The sequence below is a fragment of the Juglans microcarpa x Juglans regia genome, chromosome 3S (assembly GCF_004785595.1).
Source record: "Juglans microcarpa x Juglans regia isolate MS1-56 chromosome 3S, Jm3101_v1.0, whole genome shotgun sequence".
Lineage (NCBI taxonomy): Eukaryota > Viridiplantae > Streptophyta > Magnoliopsida > Fagales > Juglandaceae > Juglans > Juglans microcarpa x Juglans regia.
Window position 1 is genome coordinate 27,233,036 of NC_054599.1, and position 19,294 is coordinate 27,252,329.

At 36.1% G+C, this 19,294-nt stretch overlaps 2 protein-coding genes, 2 non-coding genes and 1 pseudogene across 4 annotated transcripts; all 5 read left to right on the forward strand.

Moving 5' to 3' along the window:
- Positions 1-1,315: 1,315 nt before the first annotated feature.
- LOC121257774 (ABSCISIC ACID-INSENSITIVE 5-like protein 5) lies at positions 1,316-6,173 on the forward strand. The gene is given in 6 exon segments (XM_041158997.1): positions 1,316-1,459; positions 2,857-3,370; positions 3,373-4,067; positions 5,265-5,336; positions 5,428-5,487; positions 5,866-6,173. Coding segments are annotated over 5 exon segments (1,302 nt in total). The 5' UTR covers positions 1,316-1,459; positions 2,857-2,970; the 3' UTR covers positions 5,941-6,173.
- Positions 6,174-7,093: 920 nt separating this feature from the next.
- TRNAE-CUC lies at positions 7,094-7,166 on the forward strand. Its single transcript has one exon. It is a non-coding gene; the product is annotated as a tRNA-Glu (tRNA).
- A 667-nt stretch (positions 7,167-7,833) lies between these two features.
- On the forward strand, positions 7,834-7,906 carry TRNAR-UCU. Its single transcript has one exon. It is a non-coding gene; the product is annotated as a tRNA-Arg (tRNA).
- Positions 7,907-8,239: 333 nt separating this feature from the next.
- Positions 8,240-11,430, forward strand: LOC121257773 (annotated as a pseudogene).
- Positions 11,431-11,895: 465 nt separating this feature from the next.
- Positions 11,896-15,285, forward strand: LOC121257771 (ferredoxin--nitrite reductase, chloroplastic). The gene is made up of 4 exons (XM_041158996.1): positions 11,896-12,427; positions 12,721-13,075; positions 13,638-13,926; positions 14,276-15,285. The coding sequence occupies exons 1-4, from the start codon at positions 12,061-12,063 to the stop codon at positions 15,014-15,016; spliced, it is 1,752 nt and encodes a 583-aa protein (XP_041014930.1). The 5' UTR covers positions 11,896-12,060; the 3' UTR covers positions 15,017-15,285.
- Positions 15,286-19,294: the final 4,009 nt, after the last annotated feature.

Genomic DNA, 19,294 nt, shown 5'->3' on the forward strand with positions numbered 1-19,294 from the left:
CATGGGTGCTCTATAATATATATTTTTTTTTTAAATCTGAAGAAATTTGTTCAAAAATGATCTACAATAGATGTTATATTTCATCTTCATTTTTCATTTTGTTACAATAATCCCGCTACATCTAGAGGGAACTGTTCACCCATGTAAAATATTTTTAATTCATTTCTCTCTCCTATTTTAATTTTTCTCTCTTTTTCAAAATATTTTATCTTCATTTTAGACTCATCTATATTTTTCCCACACTTTCTTCTTTGTTTGGCGTCAAAGATTTTGAGTTTCTCTCAAATAATACTCTCAGGCATCGAGTTTTACATAAATAATGATTTTTAACTTTTGAGTTTCTTTCGAATAACAATGCCATATCTTCAAGTGAACTATTTTTCGAACGTAGATAAAATATCTTCTTTTTTATTTTTAAATTAATTTATATTTTGATTATCTTATAAATTTGAATTAATTTAAAATAGAATATAATTATATGATATTATATATAAGGAGATATTATAAATATCAAAAGATATGAAGATATTATTGATAGTTAGTTAAAATATTTGATATGAATAAAATAATATTAAAAAATATAATATTTAAATGATATGAATAAAAAATAGATTAGTTGATGTATGATATATTGTAAAAATTAGTATATAAAATTAAAAAAAATAGATTTTGATAGTATATTTTAAAAGATAAGATGAAAAATTTATTAGGAGTAATCTAAAAAAGGTGTGCAATAAACATTTCGGATAAGAACTTCATGAAATTTTTAATTATGTCATATCCTATCACTTGTTTTTTTTTTTTTTTTTCCTAATCGGGGGAACAAAGTCTTTCATTAATTAGGCAGGGACAAGGCTAAAATATCTCGTCTGGTCTCATGGTCAAAGATGATGTATTCAGTCCATCAAGCAGGTACCGTCGGCACATGATAAAACATTATGATTATTTATTTGTTACTACAAAAGGTCAAAAAATACTAATTAAACTACAAATCAACCAGTAAGAAAATTCTTAATGTACATAAAAATCTCACAAAAAATAAAAATAGCTTAATGCATAGCCTCACATTTTAAAGCATTTAGGTATAAGTTTGGTTTAGTAAAATTATTCTGGAAATCTATTTCTTCAACGAGGATAAGATCATTAAAATCACTAGTCCTAAAGCTATAAGGAACGGTCCAGATATTCCCACTCCCAGCCGTCGCCAAGCCCACTGGCTTTGTGTCACGTCAATTTCAACGGGCCACGTTGCGAGATCTCGATGGTTGAGCAGGTCTCCACACTATTAAAAATCCTAAAGTCTGGGCACCCACTCCCCAAATCCCTCCTTAAATAGCGACTCGGGTCGAGGCGGCAAAGACACCTGTCACTTCCACCGCGCACCCCTAGCTCTGCTCTGGCTTCCCTCCGACACGACTCTACAGCCGACTTCCGCTAAAAAAAAAAAAAAAAAGAGAAGGTAAAAACAAAATCCTTTTCTTCACTCACATTCGATCTATTTGTTTTATGCTCCGTTTATGTCCCTTTTTTTTTTTTTTTTTCCTTTTCTGTCAATATTCCAAGATTTATTTTATTATTTTAAAAACTTGTTGGCGTGATTTATGAAACATTTACTCATTTTCTATACTAAGTTTAGAAAAACAGTTCATATTTTTATGATTGTTGCTCGTGAAACTCTGTAGCAGAAATGGGTAGTGGTTTTCCGCCCTTTTCTCCATTTTTACCCAGGCTAAAGATGGTTTTGGAGTTCTGTCGTGGTGTTTATCATTTGGTTTGGCTATATCTGCTATATAATAGTTGTGTAATTTTGTTGATACACATATTAGTTTATTTTGGAACTGAATGAAGTTGGAGCATCTGCGGGACAAAAGTGTTCAAGTCTTTCGTCTGATCTGAATTATTTGATGGGCCATGGGTGTACAGATTGTTTGGTTCTAGTCACTTCTGCTTGTAGTACTTCAGATTCTTCAACGTGGGATGTTTTTGTTTTTTGTTTTGTTTTCTGAGCAACGTGCATGGGTTGTATTCGAAAGTAAAGTTTGGTTATGAAAAATCTTAAGAATATTTGAGAATTATTTTGAGATTGAGTTTTGGAAAAAGAGAAAAAAAAATTATATTTTTTAAAATATTTTTTATATTGGAATTTGTGAAAGAAATATTTTATTTTGAAGTTTGTGAAAGCGCTGTTGATTCTTGTGTTTAGATAATGATTAACTAATAATTAGAGATATTCACTCACTGAAACACCAAGAACAACATAGACATATTGCCTAGCATGATTGGATGGTTATATTTTTTTTATTGCTTTATGTGGATGATGTGCTGATTGCTGCTAATATATTTTTTTTAGTTTTAAAGATGTTTGGCTTGATTTTAGAAAACATTTTGAACTTTTTTGTTAAACCAATTGTCTGGGTTTTCAAGGGTTTCAACCACCTCAAGCAGTATCTGAGCTTGTTTTCTGACTTGGTACTCTTAATAATCGTCAGTTTTGATACTTGTGGTTGTCATACTTTCTAGTTCCTACTACTCTAGGTTCTTAATTATCTGACTTTTGTGTGTAAATCTAGCCCTTCATGGTTCCAATACTTGTAATTCTTAATTTCGGACTTACTTTGTTTACTTATATGGGGTTTTCAAGGGTACTATTTTACTTGACTTTGGGTCAAATGAATTGTAGGATTATTATGTTGGCAGTGTGATGTTTATGGGTTTTCTACTTATAAAAAAAATGTTTGTGGTTTTTCTAATTTGGGTTTTACACCTATCTAGTCCCTTGATAGAGTTGAGTGTGAATTTTCTTCTTCACTGATCCATCATTTCTTGTGTTGGTGAACTCTGGATCTAAATCTAAAGAAACCAATACAAAGCCAACTGAATATTGCACTTGATCTACTTCCAGAGGATTAGATATTAAGACACTTGCATAAGTTGAGTTGTTGCCACTGCTAGAAGTTTCTAAACAAAAATATGGGGTCTTATGTGGATTTGGATTTCAAGAAAATCAATGATGCACCACCTGGGGATGGAAGTAATGAGAAGCCACAAGGAAATTATGCGTTGACTCAGCAGCCTTCTATATACTCCTTGACATTTGATGAGTTCCAGAACACCTTGGGTGACCAAGGAAAGGATTTCGGGTCCATGAATATGGATGAACTTTTGAAAAATATATGGACTGCTGAGGAGACTCAAGCCATGACATCTTTGGCTGGTGGGAGGGATGGAAATGTCCTGGGTGGGAATTTGCAGAGGCAAGGATCTTTGACATTGCCATGGACACTTGGTCAGAAAACTGTTGATGAGGTTTGGAGAGACTTGATTAGGGAAAGTAGTTGGTACGGTGCTCTAGATGGGAGCGTCACTGGGGGTCAAATTTGCCGCTGAGGCAACAAACTCTGGGAGAGATGACTTTAGAAGAGTTTTTGATGAGAGCGGGAGCGCTGGGAGAAGATATCGAACTAACTAGAAGGCTTACTGGATTCTATGGTGAACTATCTCAACCAAATGATAATCCCAGTTTAGCTTTTGAGTTTCAACAGCCAAGTCGAAGTAATGGGGTCTTTGTCAATCAGATAATAGGGAACAATAATTCAATTCCTACTCAGCCTGCTAGTTTAGCACTGAATGCAGGTCGAGTTAGGTCTCCTCGCCAACAAATTCAGCAGCAGCAGCAGCAACAACCACTCTTCCCCAAACCTTCGACTGTGCCTTTTGCCTCTCCCATACATCTAGTAAACAATGCTCAGCTTGCTTGCCCGCAAAGTAAGAGTACAGTCGTTGGAGTTGCAAAGCCTACTGTGAATACTGGTTTAGTTCAGAATGGACGAATTAGCAAGGTTGGTTTGGGTCCTGGGGCTGTCTCTAGTTTGGCTGGATCCGCTGCAAGTCAGATATTATCAGATGTGATTGCAAAGAATGGTGTACATACGGCGTCATTGCCACCAGTTTCATATGTATTTGGCCAGGAAAGGAGATGCGGGGTTAATGAGAAAGTAGTTGAGAGAAGGCAAAGGAGAATGATCAAGAACAGAGAGTCAGCTGCAAGATCACGGGCTCGTAAGCAGGTAATCATATGTGTTTTCAAGTGTATTTTATTTAGCAGCTAGCTGGATAATAGTACATTTATTATGTTGCTTTTGCTTCTGTGTCAAATCGGGATTATAGTTTTAGAGGACTTAATGTTTGGTTAACGGTATTTTGTGAATTCAACGTTCGAAATCAAGTTTAGCCATATAAATGCACACAGTCATGATGTTTGTGCACATTCCTTCAATATTCCCCTCCCTTTGAAATAAAATAAAAGGAAATCCTCACAGTTGCTAGATTTGAATTGAAAAAAACCTCACCTCGCTTTGTTTGAATTGTCATAGAAATTACCCTTTGTTAGCAATTGATTTTGTGGATAAACTTGACGTCATACTAGGCATCTTATTGCAAACTGCAGTATCTCTGCACGTAACTGCTTTCTGTATGCCTTGACTAGGGTGTGTTTGGCAAGTAAGAGTACTTGAGGTACTCTCACTACTATTCTTTACTTTATTATTACTTTTTACTTTTTTTTCTACTATTCATTACTTTTCACCTACTTTTTAATATTTTATTATTACTTTTTCATTACTTTTTCACTACTATTCACAAATATTCTCAACACTTCTTAGGTATTCTCACTATCCAAACGTAGCCTAAATACTATAATTTGAATGTATGTGTTTCTGTCAATTAAACAATCATGGTGCTTAAATTGACTAAGCAGCAACTTATTTCCCCTTAAAAGACAATTTTATATGCCCATTGATGTAAATTGAAGCAGGAAAAACAAGGGAAGATGTTACTACATAAACGTTTGGTTCGGTGAATCGTCTTTCTTGTGAACTTTCTGTTGTCATCTATGAACATGCCACAGCGTGATGGACCATACTCCACTTCCATAAGAGAAAAAAAGGGCTTTAGCTAACACCAACTTAACTCCATCTAATGTTGAGGTGGGTTGCAATTATAAGAGGGTTTGAGGAGATAATATTAGAAGCTTTAAATTACTCCAAAATGAGGCGATGACCTAAACATGTGTGCATCTGCAATGTGGTACAAGATAAAAAATTTCAAGTCTTCACTTTTGACACATGGCTCTTGAAAGGAACTTTTGGATGAATACAATGGCAATCTTTCTATGATACTCTGCTTGCTTAGTTATTTTATTTTGATTTTGTGTACGGAAGAATGATGGATGATTAGTGTTCCTTTTGCTTTTGGTTTTGTGCCAGGCATATACCTTGGAACTGGAAGCAGAAGTTGCAAAACTGAAAGAAATGAACCAAGAATTACAGGAAAAACAGGTATGTCTTTTATTACGGCAAAATCTTGGTTGGTTGATTTGGTAATTTTGTCTGTGAAAACCCCTCTTTGAACTCATTTTGTCTGCTTCAGGAAGAAATTATGGAGATGCAGAATAACCAGGTAGATGTCCCCTTAGATATTTCTTATAAGGTACGCTTTTATATAGATACTGATTACAGAGCATTCAGTCAAAAAATAAATACGTGTTCACATACTTAGATCTGACATCTTCTTCATCGTGCAAAGGTTAAGAAATCTCAACTGTAGTCACTCAAGCCTGGAAATAGCTGGTTAAAGGGTTTCGGAAGAAGTTGCAGTCTCTTATGCTCACACACACACACGCCACACACATGTACAGAGAAACACATTATTTTGAACTCAGTTCAGTTCTTTGTCGATTTAACGAGTACAGCAAGATTTTATATATCTTGTTCCTTTAATAGGTTCTTATTGTAATCCGTATAAAAGAAAGTGTTCTAACTCTAAGCTAGAGATTGAACAACTCCTTGTATCTGTCTGTTGTGGCAGGCATTAGATCAAATGAATCAGCTGTGGGGAAGTAAAAGACAGTGCTTGAAAAGGACACTGACGGGCCCTTGGTAGAGATGATGAATTCGAGGGTGCATGGATATAAGTAGAACTAGTGCTTTGGGTACACGCTGATGTAGGTGTTGATGCTATCCCATTCCAGGTCTTATACTACAGTTTAGTTTAGGTATATAGCTGTATAGAGTAAGCATTATAAGAGAAGGAGCACATAAAGTTTTGAGTTGTAAATTATGAACTGAGATAAGAGTTATATCCTGTAAAATTATTAAAGCTTTTGTTGTTTGTGATTTCTCATTGCTTGTTTGGTTTTTTTCCCCTTCTAGGAATTAAAGGTCTCCGTTACTTCCTATATCTCTGCACGCAACTCGTTTCTATATCTGAGTGCCTTTTCTTTCGGAGTTCCTCGTTTTATCTTTTGTTCCCACTGGAGGATTTATTTTGTGCCATATAAAGCAATGCGTAGACGGAACCTTCAAGTAGGGCATCAACTGATAATAATAGTTGAAATTTCTTTCCTGTCTTACCAACCAGATTTTTTTAATTGATTGTGAAATTCAGATGATGCGAATTCCTCCCACATTTAATTTAGAGTTGAATACATGTGAAGGATATTGAAATATTAATTAAAGAAAAAAATTTATTTATTATTTATTTTCTTATCATCTCGTAACACGACATTAGATTATAGGTTCACAAGTATTTTATTAACACCATTAATTTTTTCTTTTAACTTTTCAAAATTATTTTTTAGGGAAAAATACATTACAACAATTATTTTTAAGAAAATGCAATATAGGTACGAAGATTCACGCACTGATGCATCTATTTATTTATTTTCGAATAAAAGAGGCCAAGCGTCCAGATCCACAAATTACTTTCAACGTGTATTTACTATTTTTTAGTAATATCATATAAGAAAATTCTATTCATAATCTGCATATACTACACATCATATTTTTTTTTTCCTTTTATCAAATGTATAGTATATAGATGAGAAGTAGAAAAATTCAATAAATTTAAAAAAATTAAAATAAAATAAAAATTAAAAAAAAAATGTGAATATGATAAAATTTATTAGATATAATTTTAAGAGTTATTCTATTAAGCAGTTTTATGTGGTGATGCTGATATGGATCTTTATTTTTTACTAGGCCTAGGCGTAGTAAGATAAAAATAATATTATTTATTGCATTACATTTGCCAGGAATCCGTTGTAGTCTAGTTGGTCAGGATACTCGGCTCTCACCCGAGAGACCCGGGTTCGAGTCCCGGCAACGGAATGTTTTTGCTGCATAAGGCTAGACTGAACATCAATACTGTTATATATATATATATGGATTTTTTTTCATATATATATATGCACTGCGGAGGCAGGCAATTCTGCAGAAGAGACACCCAAGTCTGAAGTAGGGCCATTGGCCGAGTGAGTGAGTATGTGGCTGTAGAAATTATCTTCAATCCAAAGGTGGGCTTTATTCGGCTCTCCCAACTACTAAAATAAATAAGTCATTTCATGCTATTAATGGCAGAATGATTAGTTTTCATATATATATTTGGATTATATTAATGGCAGAATGATTATACTAATGTTACGTGTAATTATAGAGTGTGTAAGTATCGTATAATAATTTTAAAAAAAAGTATGATTCACTATTAAAAATTAATTTTTTTTTATATAAGTTTCATATTTATTTATTTTTTTAAAGTGATTATGCAATATTTACACACTCATCACAACTGAAACTATCATTTCTCTTTGGCGTCATCAAGCAGCATCACCAACTAACTTTGTCATCAGCAACAATTCTTGTGCTCCGAAGATGCAAAGACCTGCACAGTTTTTTCAATTCTTTGGATGAGGGCTTTGTGGATGGAACCATCCAGTAAGATGCATGAATTGAAGTTCAGATTAATAATTAAATAGATTATCCGCTGGGCTTATAAGAAGCGCCCGTGGCCTAATGGATAAGGCGTCTGACTTCTAATCAGGCGATTGTGGGTTCGAGTCCCACCGGGCGTGTTAAAATCTTCATTATTTTTTAATTTTTTTCTAAATTATTTTTGCTCATTAAAAATGAGTTGGTATGCTTTGAAAACTTTTATTTTTTTTAATTACATTTTCACGTATTTTTCAAAAATATAACTTATTTCATTAATTCTTTTAAATCTAAATTTGGTGGTGGAGTATATCAGAACGTCTCTTTCCTTAAAACTTAGATGATATTTGTAAATAAAATGCAGTATTTCGTTGTGGGTATTTTACTAACTCTGGAAGAAAATGAGAACTTATTTTGTCGGCGTCTTTCGTCGCGGTCGGTTTGTATACGTGGAGCGTAGTGTGCCCACGTTTTTTTACCGTTGTCGGGCTGGAAGCCCCACCAACACACACACTCACACACACACCCCTCCCTTTCCAAGTCCTTCCTAATCTAGTAAATCGTTTAGTTCCTGAACTTAAGTTATTTTCTGGAAAATCCCATGACCATAGCCGCCAACCTTTGATGCCCAGGTTTGCTCTTTCCCTCTCTGGCTCGGCTATTTTTATAGTTCTTTTGTGGATTTCTTTCCCTCTCTTTTTCATCTATTTAGATCTCTCTTTGATTAACTATATAAAAAAAAAAAAAAAAAAAAGATCTCTCTTCGATTAAATCGCTTACCTTTTGCTTCTTTTTCAGGATCTAAGTTTCTTGGTTTTATTGGGATCGAACCGGAAGTCAGAGAGGAGCTCTGGACAAATATGAGGTACTATTTGATGTTTTTTCCCAATTTAATTCTCAGTTGGGAGATCGGTAGTTGGAATCATAAACGATCTGGTTTTGTGGGATTGCTTTCGTTCTGAGGAAACGCAATAACCAAAAGAAAAGGAGTTGTAGGATTGCTTTGGTAGCTAAGAAAACGCAATAACAAATACATAAACGAAATTTTAGTATTTCAACTTTTGTTGGTATGGCGTTCGAGTGATTGAAATTTTCGCCGACCTGGGTCGAATAAAAATATGTCCCCTTGCTATTATCGTCGGTAAAATAGACGTCACCCGTAAAGCTTGAAACTTATATGTTGTCTTTTATATTGTGCGAGATTCTACGCGCTCAGACAGTCTCTCCAATCTAATATTGCTGAAATATTCATATCTTATTGGACTTTATTTGCTAGTTTGCAATAAAATATCGAAGAATAAGGCTGGAACTTTAGGTGTTATTTGAAAGTGTAAAAGAGAACAGTATTCCTATTTTGTAAACGGTAATGACAAAAATATTTAGGTTACTCATTCCTTTTAGCTGTAAGGGGACCGTGATTTGAAGGCCGTCCTGGTTTAATAATTTTTGCCCAGCAAACTGTGCTGAAATGCCATGCAAATGGTCTCTTAGGTGTTTATTTAATTATCCTGGCTGTGTGAACGAACCTGTGGCAAAATCATGTAGCGTGAAGCGGGTTTCATGTTCGATCATGTTATGATCAACTGTGAATCCGTTTTATGCATTTCTATCAGCAAGTACTGGATTTAGGCTGTTTTCATTCCATGACTAGGTACTTCTGGAACATTTTACCTTCACATATGTACAACTGCGGCCTAGAATTGTTTTGAGGTGCTTCCCTATGGAATTTAATTACATTTTCTTCTCTCTGCCATGTGCAGGAATCCTTGATTTTGTTAATGAACAATGATGGCTAATCCAGATGCATCGACATTGATAGCATCTTCGGAATCCTCTGGAAAAAAGGCCACACATTTGGCAGATTCAAACATAAACATGCTTCAACCTTCTTCAAGCCATCAAAGTCGAAGCTCCTCAGATGGTTCTATTGCTATCCTTTGGGACATTGAGAATTGCCCTGTCCCAAGTGATGTCCGCCCTGAAGATGCAGCTGGTAATATTAGAATGGCTTTGCGGGTTCACCCTGTAATTAAAGGAGCGGTTATGATGTTTTCTGCCTATGGAGATTTTAATGCATTCCCTAGGCGACTCAGAGAAGGCTGTCAGAGAACCGGTGTCAAGCTTATAGATGTCCCAAACGGGAGAAAGGATGCTGCTGACAAGGCAATCTTGGTTGACATGTTTCTGTTTGCCCTTGATAACCCTCCACCTTCTTCCATCATGTTGATCTCTGGGGATGTAGATTTTGCTCCAGCACTTCACATTCTTGGCCAACGTGGATATACCGTGATCCTTGTTATCCCGCTCGTGTTGCCGTTTCCTCAGCACTCACTAATGCTGGTAAGTTTGTTTGGGACTGGCCTAGTGTGGTTCGTGGGGAAGGCTTTGTTCCCCCCACCAAGGTTTTAATGCCCCCTCGTGGAGGTGTAGCTGACACTGCAGCGTATCTCATGGGATGTCATATCAATGACAACCCCAATGCCCAAAATGATGAGGAGGCAATTGTATATAGGGGAATCTCAGAAAGTTATTGCAATTTGAGGGATCTCTCATTTTGGTCACAATCTTTATCTGAATACAACAATATTTCTTCAACCTTGCCTTGTCTTCCTACGACTTTGAGGTCACAAAGTCTTCCTTCTGGTTTGAATGAAGTTTCGGGAGGTGGTGTTTCTTCTGGTGATCAGATGGAATCTACTTTGTGGGTACAGCCTGGAGATATAAATGGACTAAAAAGCCAGTTGGTAAAATTGCTGGAACTTTCAGGAGGATGCCTGCTTCTGACCCGAGTTCCAGCCGAGTACCACAAGTGTTTTGGGCGGCCTCTTTATGTATCAGAGTATGGAGCATTGAAGCTGGTAAATCTTTTCAGGAAGATGGGTGACGCAATGGTTGTAGAGGGGAAGGGCCATCAGAAATTTGTCCATCTTCGAAAGTCTGGCCCCAGTGCTCCACCTTTGGTTTTGACAAGGAAGGATAAGAAGGGAAAGGGGACCCAGGAAGAGTGTATGGATAATGTCACAGGTGGTGGCTCTTCAGATGAATTCTCAGATGAAGAGAGAGTGGTTATCGAAGAAAATGATGTGAGCAAGAGCCGATATTATAATCAGGGAACAGCAGCCCGTTGTGAAATTGATGACCGCAGTCTTGAGCAGTTCAAGTATGAGTTGCAAGAGATTCTAGTCAGCTATTCTTGTCCAATATTTCTCGGTAGCTTTGAGGCGATATACCAGCAACGGTACAAGAAACCTCTTGAATATAAAAAATTAGGTGTGAATCAGCTAGAGGAACTGCTTGAAAAAGTGAGCGATGTGGTGGAATTGCATGAAGAACCCATAAACAAGAGGAAGTTCCTGGCTGCCGTTAGTGGCTAGAAGAATAAGGCAGCTGACGTCTCTGTACTCTTTTTTGTGTCTTTATTTGATAGATATGAAAAAGAAAAGTCCAGCGCGTATAACGACAGACTCCAGCTTTTTTCCTTTTTCAGTTCCTCCTACATGGATTTGAAGGTTTTAACATGAAAAATTTCCACGTAGGACTCTTGCCTAATCATTGTTACTGACTAGCTGCTAGTGGAGATCTGTATGTAATTGACCTGCAACTTATTATTGTATTTGTACTTTCGATCCTAATGATCACACCATTAAAGATTCGGTTTTATTTACCACTGCAAGCGTTCTCAACACTCAACAGTCGAAACTAGAGTATTATTGTATTTGTCTAAAATATGTTCTTCATTTTTTTCTTAATTCTTTCTCCAAACAAACTCTCTCCTAATTCAATTATAATGAATATTACAATTCAAGTAGATTAATTTTTTATTTAAGATTATGCTAGCAAAATATTTTACATTAACAGATAGATAGAATGCTCTGTCTACACGATTTTAAACTCACAATAAAGTAATTAATTTATTACAAAAAATATGAAACAAGATGCCATAGACGTGAACAATTGTTGAAAATGATGCTGATAAAGCCAATCCCAACGTCTCCAAGTCATAATGCTATCAATTTATTCTCTATTAAAGTAAAAAATCAAATAAATTAAAAAAAACAATAATACAGCGAGATATTTGGTTGGGGACAAACATATAGAAGAAGGTCAAGCTTGACCCTTGGTACCTCCCAAAGGTCCTCCCCAAGCAGCAAGGAGACGAAATTCCTCAGAAGAACCTCTTCTCATCTCCTAAGGTCCCCCAACACCCTCTACAAAATGCTCACCCTCCGTTCTCACCCCACTACAATTGCCACCACCACCACCGAAACTACAATTACAAGCTCTTCAGTTGTGTCCCATGTCGTCGCTCTCAGTGCGCTTTCTTTCACCTCCCCTGTCCTCTTCCACCTCTGCATGGCCAAGGACAAGGTCCTCATCCACTCAATCGGTGGCACCTGTTACGGAGAAAGTGGAGGTGGAGAGGCTGGAGCCGAGAGTGGAAGAGAGAGAAGGGTACTGGGTGTTGAAGGAGAAGTTCAGGGAAGGCATAAACCCTTCGGAGAAGGTGAAGCTTCAAAAAGAGCCCATGAAGCTTTTCATGGAAAATGGGATAGAAGAGCTGGCCAAGATGTCGCTGGAGGAGATTGAGAACAGTAAAGTTACTAAGGACGATATTGATGTGAGGCTTAAGTGGCTTGGTCTCTTCCATAGGAGAAAGCATCAATGTAAGTTATGGCAAGTTTTGATTCTTTCTGCAACTGGAAATAAAAATTTCATATTTTGATTAATGAGAAAGAAAAAACAATTGTGCGACTTAGATTAAGTTAATGGGTTAGAGCCCTTTTATCTTCACTATTGCTGGGTAAATTTTGGAGGGAAGAGATAAAATATTTTGATAAATTGTAGACTACATAATTGATAACCAGTGAAAGTGTAGTGATATTATAGGATAACGGATAAACCATTTTGACGTCTCCCTTTGGTCTTGATGAAATCTGCTGTTGTTGGTGATGATCAGATGGTAGATTTATGATGCGACTGAAGCTACCTAATGGGGTGACAACAAGTGCGCAAACTCGATACTTGGCGAGTGTGATTAGGAAATATGGTAAGGATGGGTGCGCCGATGTGACAACCAGGCAAAATTGGCAAATTCGTGGAGTGGTACTGCCTGATGTGCCGGAAATACTTAAAGGTCTAGCAGAAGTTGGCTTGACAAGCCTGCAGAGTGGAATGGACAATGTGAGAAACCCTGTTGGGAACCCTCTTGCAGGGATTGATCCACACGAGATTGTTGATACACGGCCTTACTCCAACTTGTTATCACAGTTTCTCACTGCCAATTCATTTGGTAACCCGGCGGTCACTAACTTGTAAGTCTTTGGCCCCTAAACACCGGAAGTACTTTTTATTTTTTGTTTGCTACAGTAAGAGTTTTCAAATTATGCCGAATGTTCTGAGTGTATCACTGGTCTATAATGTGTGTATTTGGTTTAACCTCATTGTTTGTTCACAGCCTTAGTAGGCATAGAAAGGAGATTGGAATTTCTGGGAAGGGGAAAGCCCAAATATGCTATGATTGGACACCGGGATTATAAATTCTAATTATTTTGCTACTTTTAAGTTTCTTCTTCTTCTTCAAACAAGCAACGGAAAATCAAGCTTTTTGTGTAGTAATAATTTTGTAATGTGAAACTGCCTTGTGGTTTATGAGGAAGTTAGTTACTGGTTCACAAAGGTTGGGGAGGTGATATGGGGTTACAACAGCTTTGGTTTTTATTTTTTTAAGTCATGTTCCATGCATAGCAAATTTTGATAGTCAGTCCAGAGGATCTCATTAAGTCAGAGGAGTGTGTATATGTTCAAAATAGACATGAAATCGAGTTTTTTTTTTTTTTTTAAATAAAGGTTTCTTGTTAATTTCTGTCTGAATAGGCCAAGGAAGTGGAATGTGTGCGTGGTGGGTTCTCATGATCTCTTTGAGCATCCTCACATCAATGATCTCGCTTACATGCCTGCTGTAAAGGATGAACGGTTTGGTTTCAATCTGCTGGTTGGAGGCTTCTTTAGTCCCAAGCGATGTGCAGAGGCAGTATCTCTTGATGCCTGGGTCCCGGCAGATGATGTGATCCCAGTGTGCAAAGCCATATTAGAGGCTTATAGGGATCTCGGCAACAGAGGGAACCGGCAAAAAACAAGAATGATGTGGTTGATTGATGAACTTGTGAGCAATCATTCTCTTTATTATGCAATGTGTCTTATCCTTTATTTTTTTCAGAAGAGGGACAGTACCCTGGATTTTATTGATAACTGTCTCTTATGGCCAATGTGTCTCATCCAGACTTATCGATCACGCACGTGCGCGCGCGCACACACACATATATTTCTTAAGCAAAAGCTACCTGATTTAACGGAATGAGATTCAGAAATATAATTTACAATTCCAACATTTGGGATAACATTATAAAAATCTGGACGTAGCTGAATTAGCGATATCTTATTTCTAGTGTGCAGAGTTTTTTATTTGTTAATACTATTCACTTGATTAATCAATGTAATTAAACTAAATGCAGGGTATTGAAGGATTCAGGTCAGAGGTAGTCAAAAGAATGGCCCAAAAGCAGCTGGAGAGAGCTTCTCCTGAAGACCTGATTCAGAAGCAATGGGAAAGGAGAGATTATCTTGGTGTCCATCCACAGAAGCAAGAAGGTTTTAGTTATGTGGGTCTTCACATTCCTGTAGGTCGAGTCCAGGCAGATGACATGGATGAACTAGCTCGTTTGGCAGACTCATATGGTTCAGGTGAACTCCGGCTGACTGTGGAGCAAAACATCATAATTCCAAACATTGAGAACTCAAAACTCAACGAGTTACTTGAAGAGCCTCTATTGAAAGACAGGTTTTCACCAGAACCGCCTATTCTCATGAAAGGGTTGGTGGCATGCACTGGCAACCAATTCTGTGGGCAGGCCATTATAGAGACAAAGGCCAGGGCCTTGAAGGTGACTGAGGAAGTTCAAAGGCTAGTGGCAGTGACTCGGCCGATTAGGATGCACTGGACTGGCTGTCCAAACACTTGTGGGCAGGTACAAGTGGCTGATATTGGTTTCATGGGGTGCATGGCAAGGGATGAGAATAGGAAGCCTTGCGAAGGTGTTGATGTTTTTTTGGGAGGCAGAATTGGTAGCGACTCACATTTGGGAGATCTTTACAAGAAGGGTGTTCCTTGCAAGGACTTGGTGCCATTAGTGGTGGACATTCTGGTTAAACATTTTGGAGCTGTACCGAGGGAGAGGGAAGACGAGGAGGATTGATTCAAACAACCAGATAACTTATATGGAGTTCGTTTGGATGAGTCCCCGCAAATATTTGTTCAGGGAGATGTGTCATGAAGTATGAATGATGCATCAAGGTGGGATTAACATGGGCTGCTTTTTAATTGGGCTGAGATTTGGGGGAGGCACATTTTAGTGCTATACCCAGCGTTTAATAGGGTTGGTTTTGGCACTTGTATGAGTCTGTTTGAATTGTCTGGTGTATCAAAATAACAGCCATGAGTTCAATGGTCTTTTTAAAAGGAATATTTTTTTTTTTTTTTTCCATAAACCATTCTCAAGTAATGCAGAATGCAGACCATGCTGTTAGCACATCTTCGAATTTTCCTTGCAAGCCAGCTAGAGAAGAAAGTGGGCCACCCCAATTTCGCAATTAAAGCTCTATTTAATTAGCATCAATCTTGCGTGTTTTGGAATGCCAATGGAAGGAACTTCGGTTGTGCACGCAGTTTGCAAATCTCGTATAGCCCGAGCTAAGTCCACGGGCAGGCCCCAAATTTTCATTTAAAGATTTCCTATCATACATCATCCATAGGACTTGAGATATTGTGCATGCATGTTTCCACTCGATAATACTATCTACAGCCTTCATAACGGTGGCTCGTCATAAACCTGGGAAAGCTTAAAATTGCACGGCCCGCCCAAACTCAGTTAAATGGTTCCTGAACGATGTGAAGTATTTGCTAGACAACTCTCAGTACCCTCTCTCTCCCTCTCCCTCCCTCCCTCCCTCTGTGTGTGTGTTTTTAGCAACAGATGTAAGATTTTCCATCAACAACGTGGCGTTCTATATATAGATTTAAAGAGAGACTAGAGTACATAAAAGCTTTGGTGATCACCTGTAAAACCTGGCCATTAATGTAGTGATACTATAGCTAAAAAAATATGGAATTAACTTGGTCTAAACCCAGTTATATGATAATGTTTTATGCTTACGGCTACATCCACCAAGCATGGCTAGCTTTAGCTACTTTTCCTCCAAGGACCGAGGATGCAACCAATAGGAGATTGCCTTCTGCCTGAAACACTGCATATATGCTTCTGCTTTTCACTTGTACGCAAGCTGCTTGATTTTTTTTCCCTAAGAAAGTGATCATAAATTTATTTATCTCTAATTACACTAACTAATATCCATTTCTCTTTCTCTAAACAAATATATATGCTGGGGGGCTTGAGTCCCTTGTCTCACCTAATTTACCCTTCATGCAATTCTACAGTTCCTAAATTATGAGTTGTTTGTGTATGGGTTTTGAATGCACAATTAGGGCCGGTCTGCAGGATTGCATGAAACCAACTTTATCAGGAATTTAACCCTAGTTTTGGTACTGGCATATATGCTCTAAGAAATAGTTTTTGCAAATTATTTTTAGATTTTTTTTTTTAAAAAAGATCACATTTTGATTATCTGGATTTTTTCAGTAGTTTGTTTTTCCTAATTAGAGATACTGAATAATTTCAGGAAATCTCATTTTGATTATCTGCAAACAGACTATTTTAAATTAAAAAAAAAAAATAGTTTTTAAGAGCATATTTGCTAATAAACTTCTTGCAATGTTTCTTTTTTTTTTTTTTTCTTTTTTTCCTTTTTTTTTATGAATCTGAAAATGGAAATTTGTTTTGAGAAACAAGAAACAAGTTATATATAAGGTCTCAACTCTTGGATTTTGTATATTTTGATGGAATCTGGTTGGTGGACTGGCTAGCTTTATGTAAGAGATGATGGGAAACAAAGATTAAAAATAGCAAACAATGATGTAATTGTTAATCTATCTCTTAGACAAATATTGCCTCTCATTCGCTAAATTGAGCTCTACAAAAGAGAATCTAGCAATTTTATTCTCAGGATACAACATTGTTTATATAATGTGTAAATTGTAAATTCTGAACACTAATCTTAGAATTTCGAAAAGATGTAATAGCAACAGTTGTATTGTTTCATTTAAATTTTAAATAAAATGGTTTCTTTCAGAAGGTGTGAAAATAACTGTTATTGATAGTTAATAATAACTGTGATTAAAATAGGAAAAAAACATATCATTTCGTTAAAAAAATAATTTCATCACTTACGACGATGCGTAAGTGCTAAGTGTGGCTAAAGCATCACTGCGTTGCGCGCACATGTGTGTGGTCAGTGCGAACACCGAGCGACTACTATCATGCAACCCATTCACTTATAAATTATTAAAAAGATTCCTTGTCTTTTCAATGTGACTAACAAAAAAATTACATTGGAGGGAAATTTCTAAAGAAGTCAAAATCAAATTGGAGGGAATTTTTTAAGCTTCGTTTGGTTATTCAATCCATCTTAATTCATCTCAACTCATCATTATAATTTTTTCAAATTTTAATATAAAATATAATAAATAATTTAACTTTTTTAAATCTCAAAATAATAATAATATTAAAAAATAATATTATAACAATATTTTATCATTTCAACTCAACTTAGTTCAATATCTAAACGCAGCCTAACATTTTAATCAACAGTACTCGGAGTTTCAGAAGCTTTTTGATCCCTTTTATTTCTTGTCAATTGCAAATAAGAAAAAGATCGAAAATCAAAAGAAAGATTTTCCTGTTAATTGGGACAGTTAGCTAACTTGCCCCCACGGTAATGCCAATGACAATAGCGTTTCAACCCGTAATTGAACAACTTGCATGAGTAGTTTAAATCAAATTCAAGATCAACAATAAATTAATAAAGTTAGGAGAAAAACTAATAAGACGGAGACATGACCAGAAAAAAATCAACCAATGTCTGGGACTCAACAAACATTTTGGACCGCAAGCAATTAATTAGCCAATGTCACGTTGCAGTTAACTTTCTGCAGTGGTGGTACTTCGTACTTATGCAAGACAGAAAATTCAAAAAATCCATATATAACAACCTTAAGATCCGCGAGACTTGTGGCTCCAAAACCAGCCTACCCGTGATTGTGACAATTTCAGACAGCCAAATGTCTAGAAAACAGGATGACTAGACGTGGTCTAAAAAAAAGGATGTAAAGGAAAAACTATTAGAGAACAAAATAATGTTATATACTATATTTTTGTTTTATTTTAATTATATTAAGTAGTATATAATATATTTATTATTATTAGATGATAAAAAAATACATAATAAATAATTATAAATATATCACATCTTATTTAATGGGATGAAAGTAAAATAATTATTATAGTGTATAAAATTTTCTTTTTACAAATTTTTGGTTAATCTGAACAATGATCCACCGAGTTCCAAAATGGGAACAAAAGGAATCAAAATGATATGCAGTTTGAAGCAAATCAAGGATGAGTGGGGACCCCTTACTGGCAAAAGTTCATGGTGCCCTGCATGCCAAGATCTAAGAGTAAATCTGGTTGATCCTGTGAATTCCACGTTGAAGGTCTGCCTGATAAAAAAAGAAAAAAAAAAGGTGCACTTTTGTAGATCCTCCAGAGAGTATGATAAGTAGATGAGGGTGCCCCCCCCCTCGACGAGCGTTTTAATCTGATTGGAGGTGGGTTGCTAGCTGTAATTAGAATCATGTTGGATATCATTGTTCCGAGATTTTCTCCATCAATCAACAATATTTTCGCACTTCCAAAGCATAATGATGGGGTATATGGACGAAGCAGAGATGAGCCATTTTGGAATCAGAAAATATAACTTTATTGTGTTCCAAATGAAAAATTGCTTTTTCGTGTTCATCATGATGTGAAAAATAAGAATCATTCTATTTATCATTTCTACGAATTACATATTATATTTTTTTTTTATATAACAAATAGATAATATATAGATAATAAGTAGAATAATTCAATTAGTTTAACAAAAATAAAATAAAATAATAAATCATAATAATAAATAATATTTAAATATTTAAAATGTATGGTATGAGATGATAAGTAGCATCTCTCGTAAAATAAATTGTCATATGGAGAGAGTTGTGGCAAGAGCTAAGAACAAAAAAAAAAAAAGAATGGTGGCATGTGAGATTTTGTTGGGTTTGTGAAGTTTAGTTTATTTGTATGGTGGTCCAATTTGATGATCACATTGACAAAAGATCCTTACAACTTTTTTGTAGATTTTCAATGAGGTTTGTGTTGATAAAAAAAAATTTGATCCAATTTATGACTTGAGAATCGTTAGATAGAAAGCTCAGTCGACATCGGCACGACAGGTCGGTCTAGTGAAGTTTAGACAGAGAGTTTGCTCAAATAAAAAGTTTGCTTGATCGAATAACCTAGTTTTTGTAAAATTAAGGTTTTCGT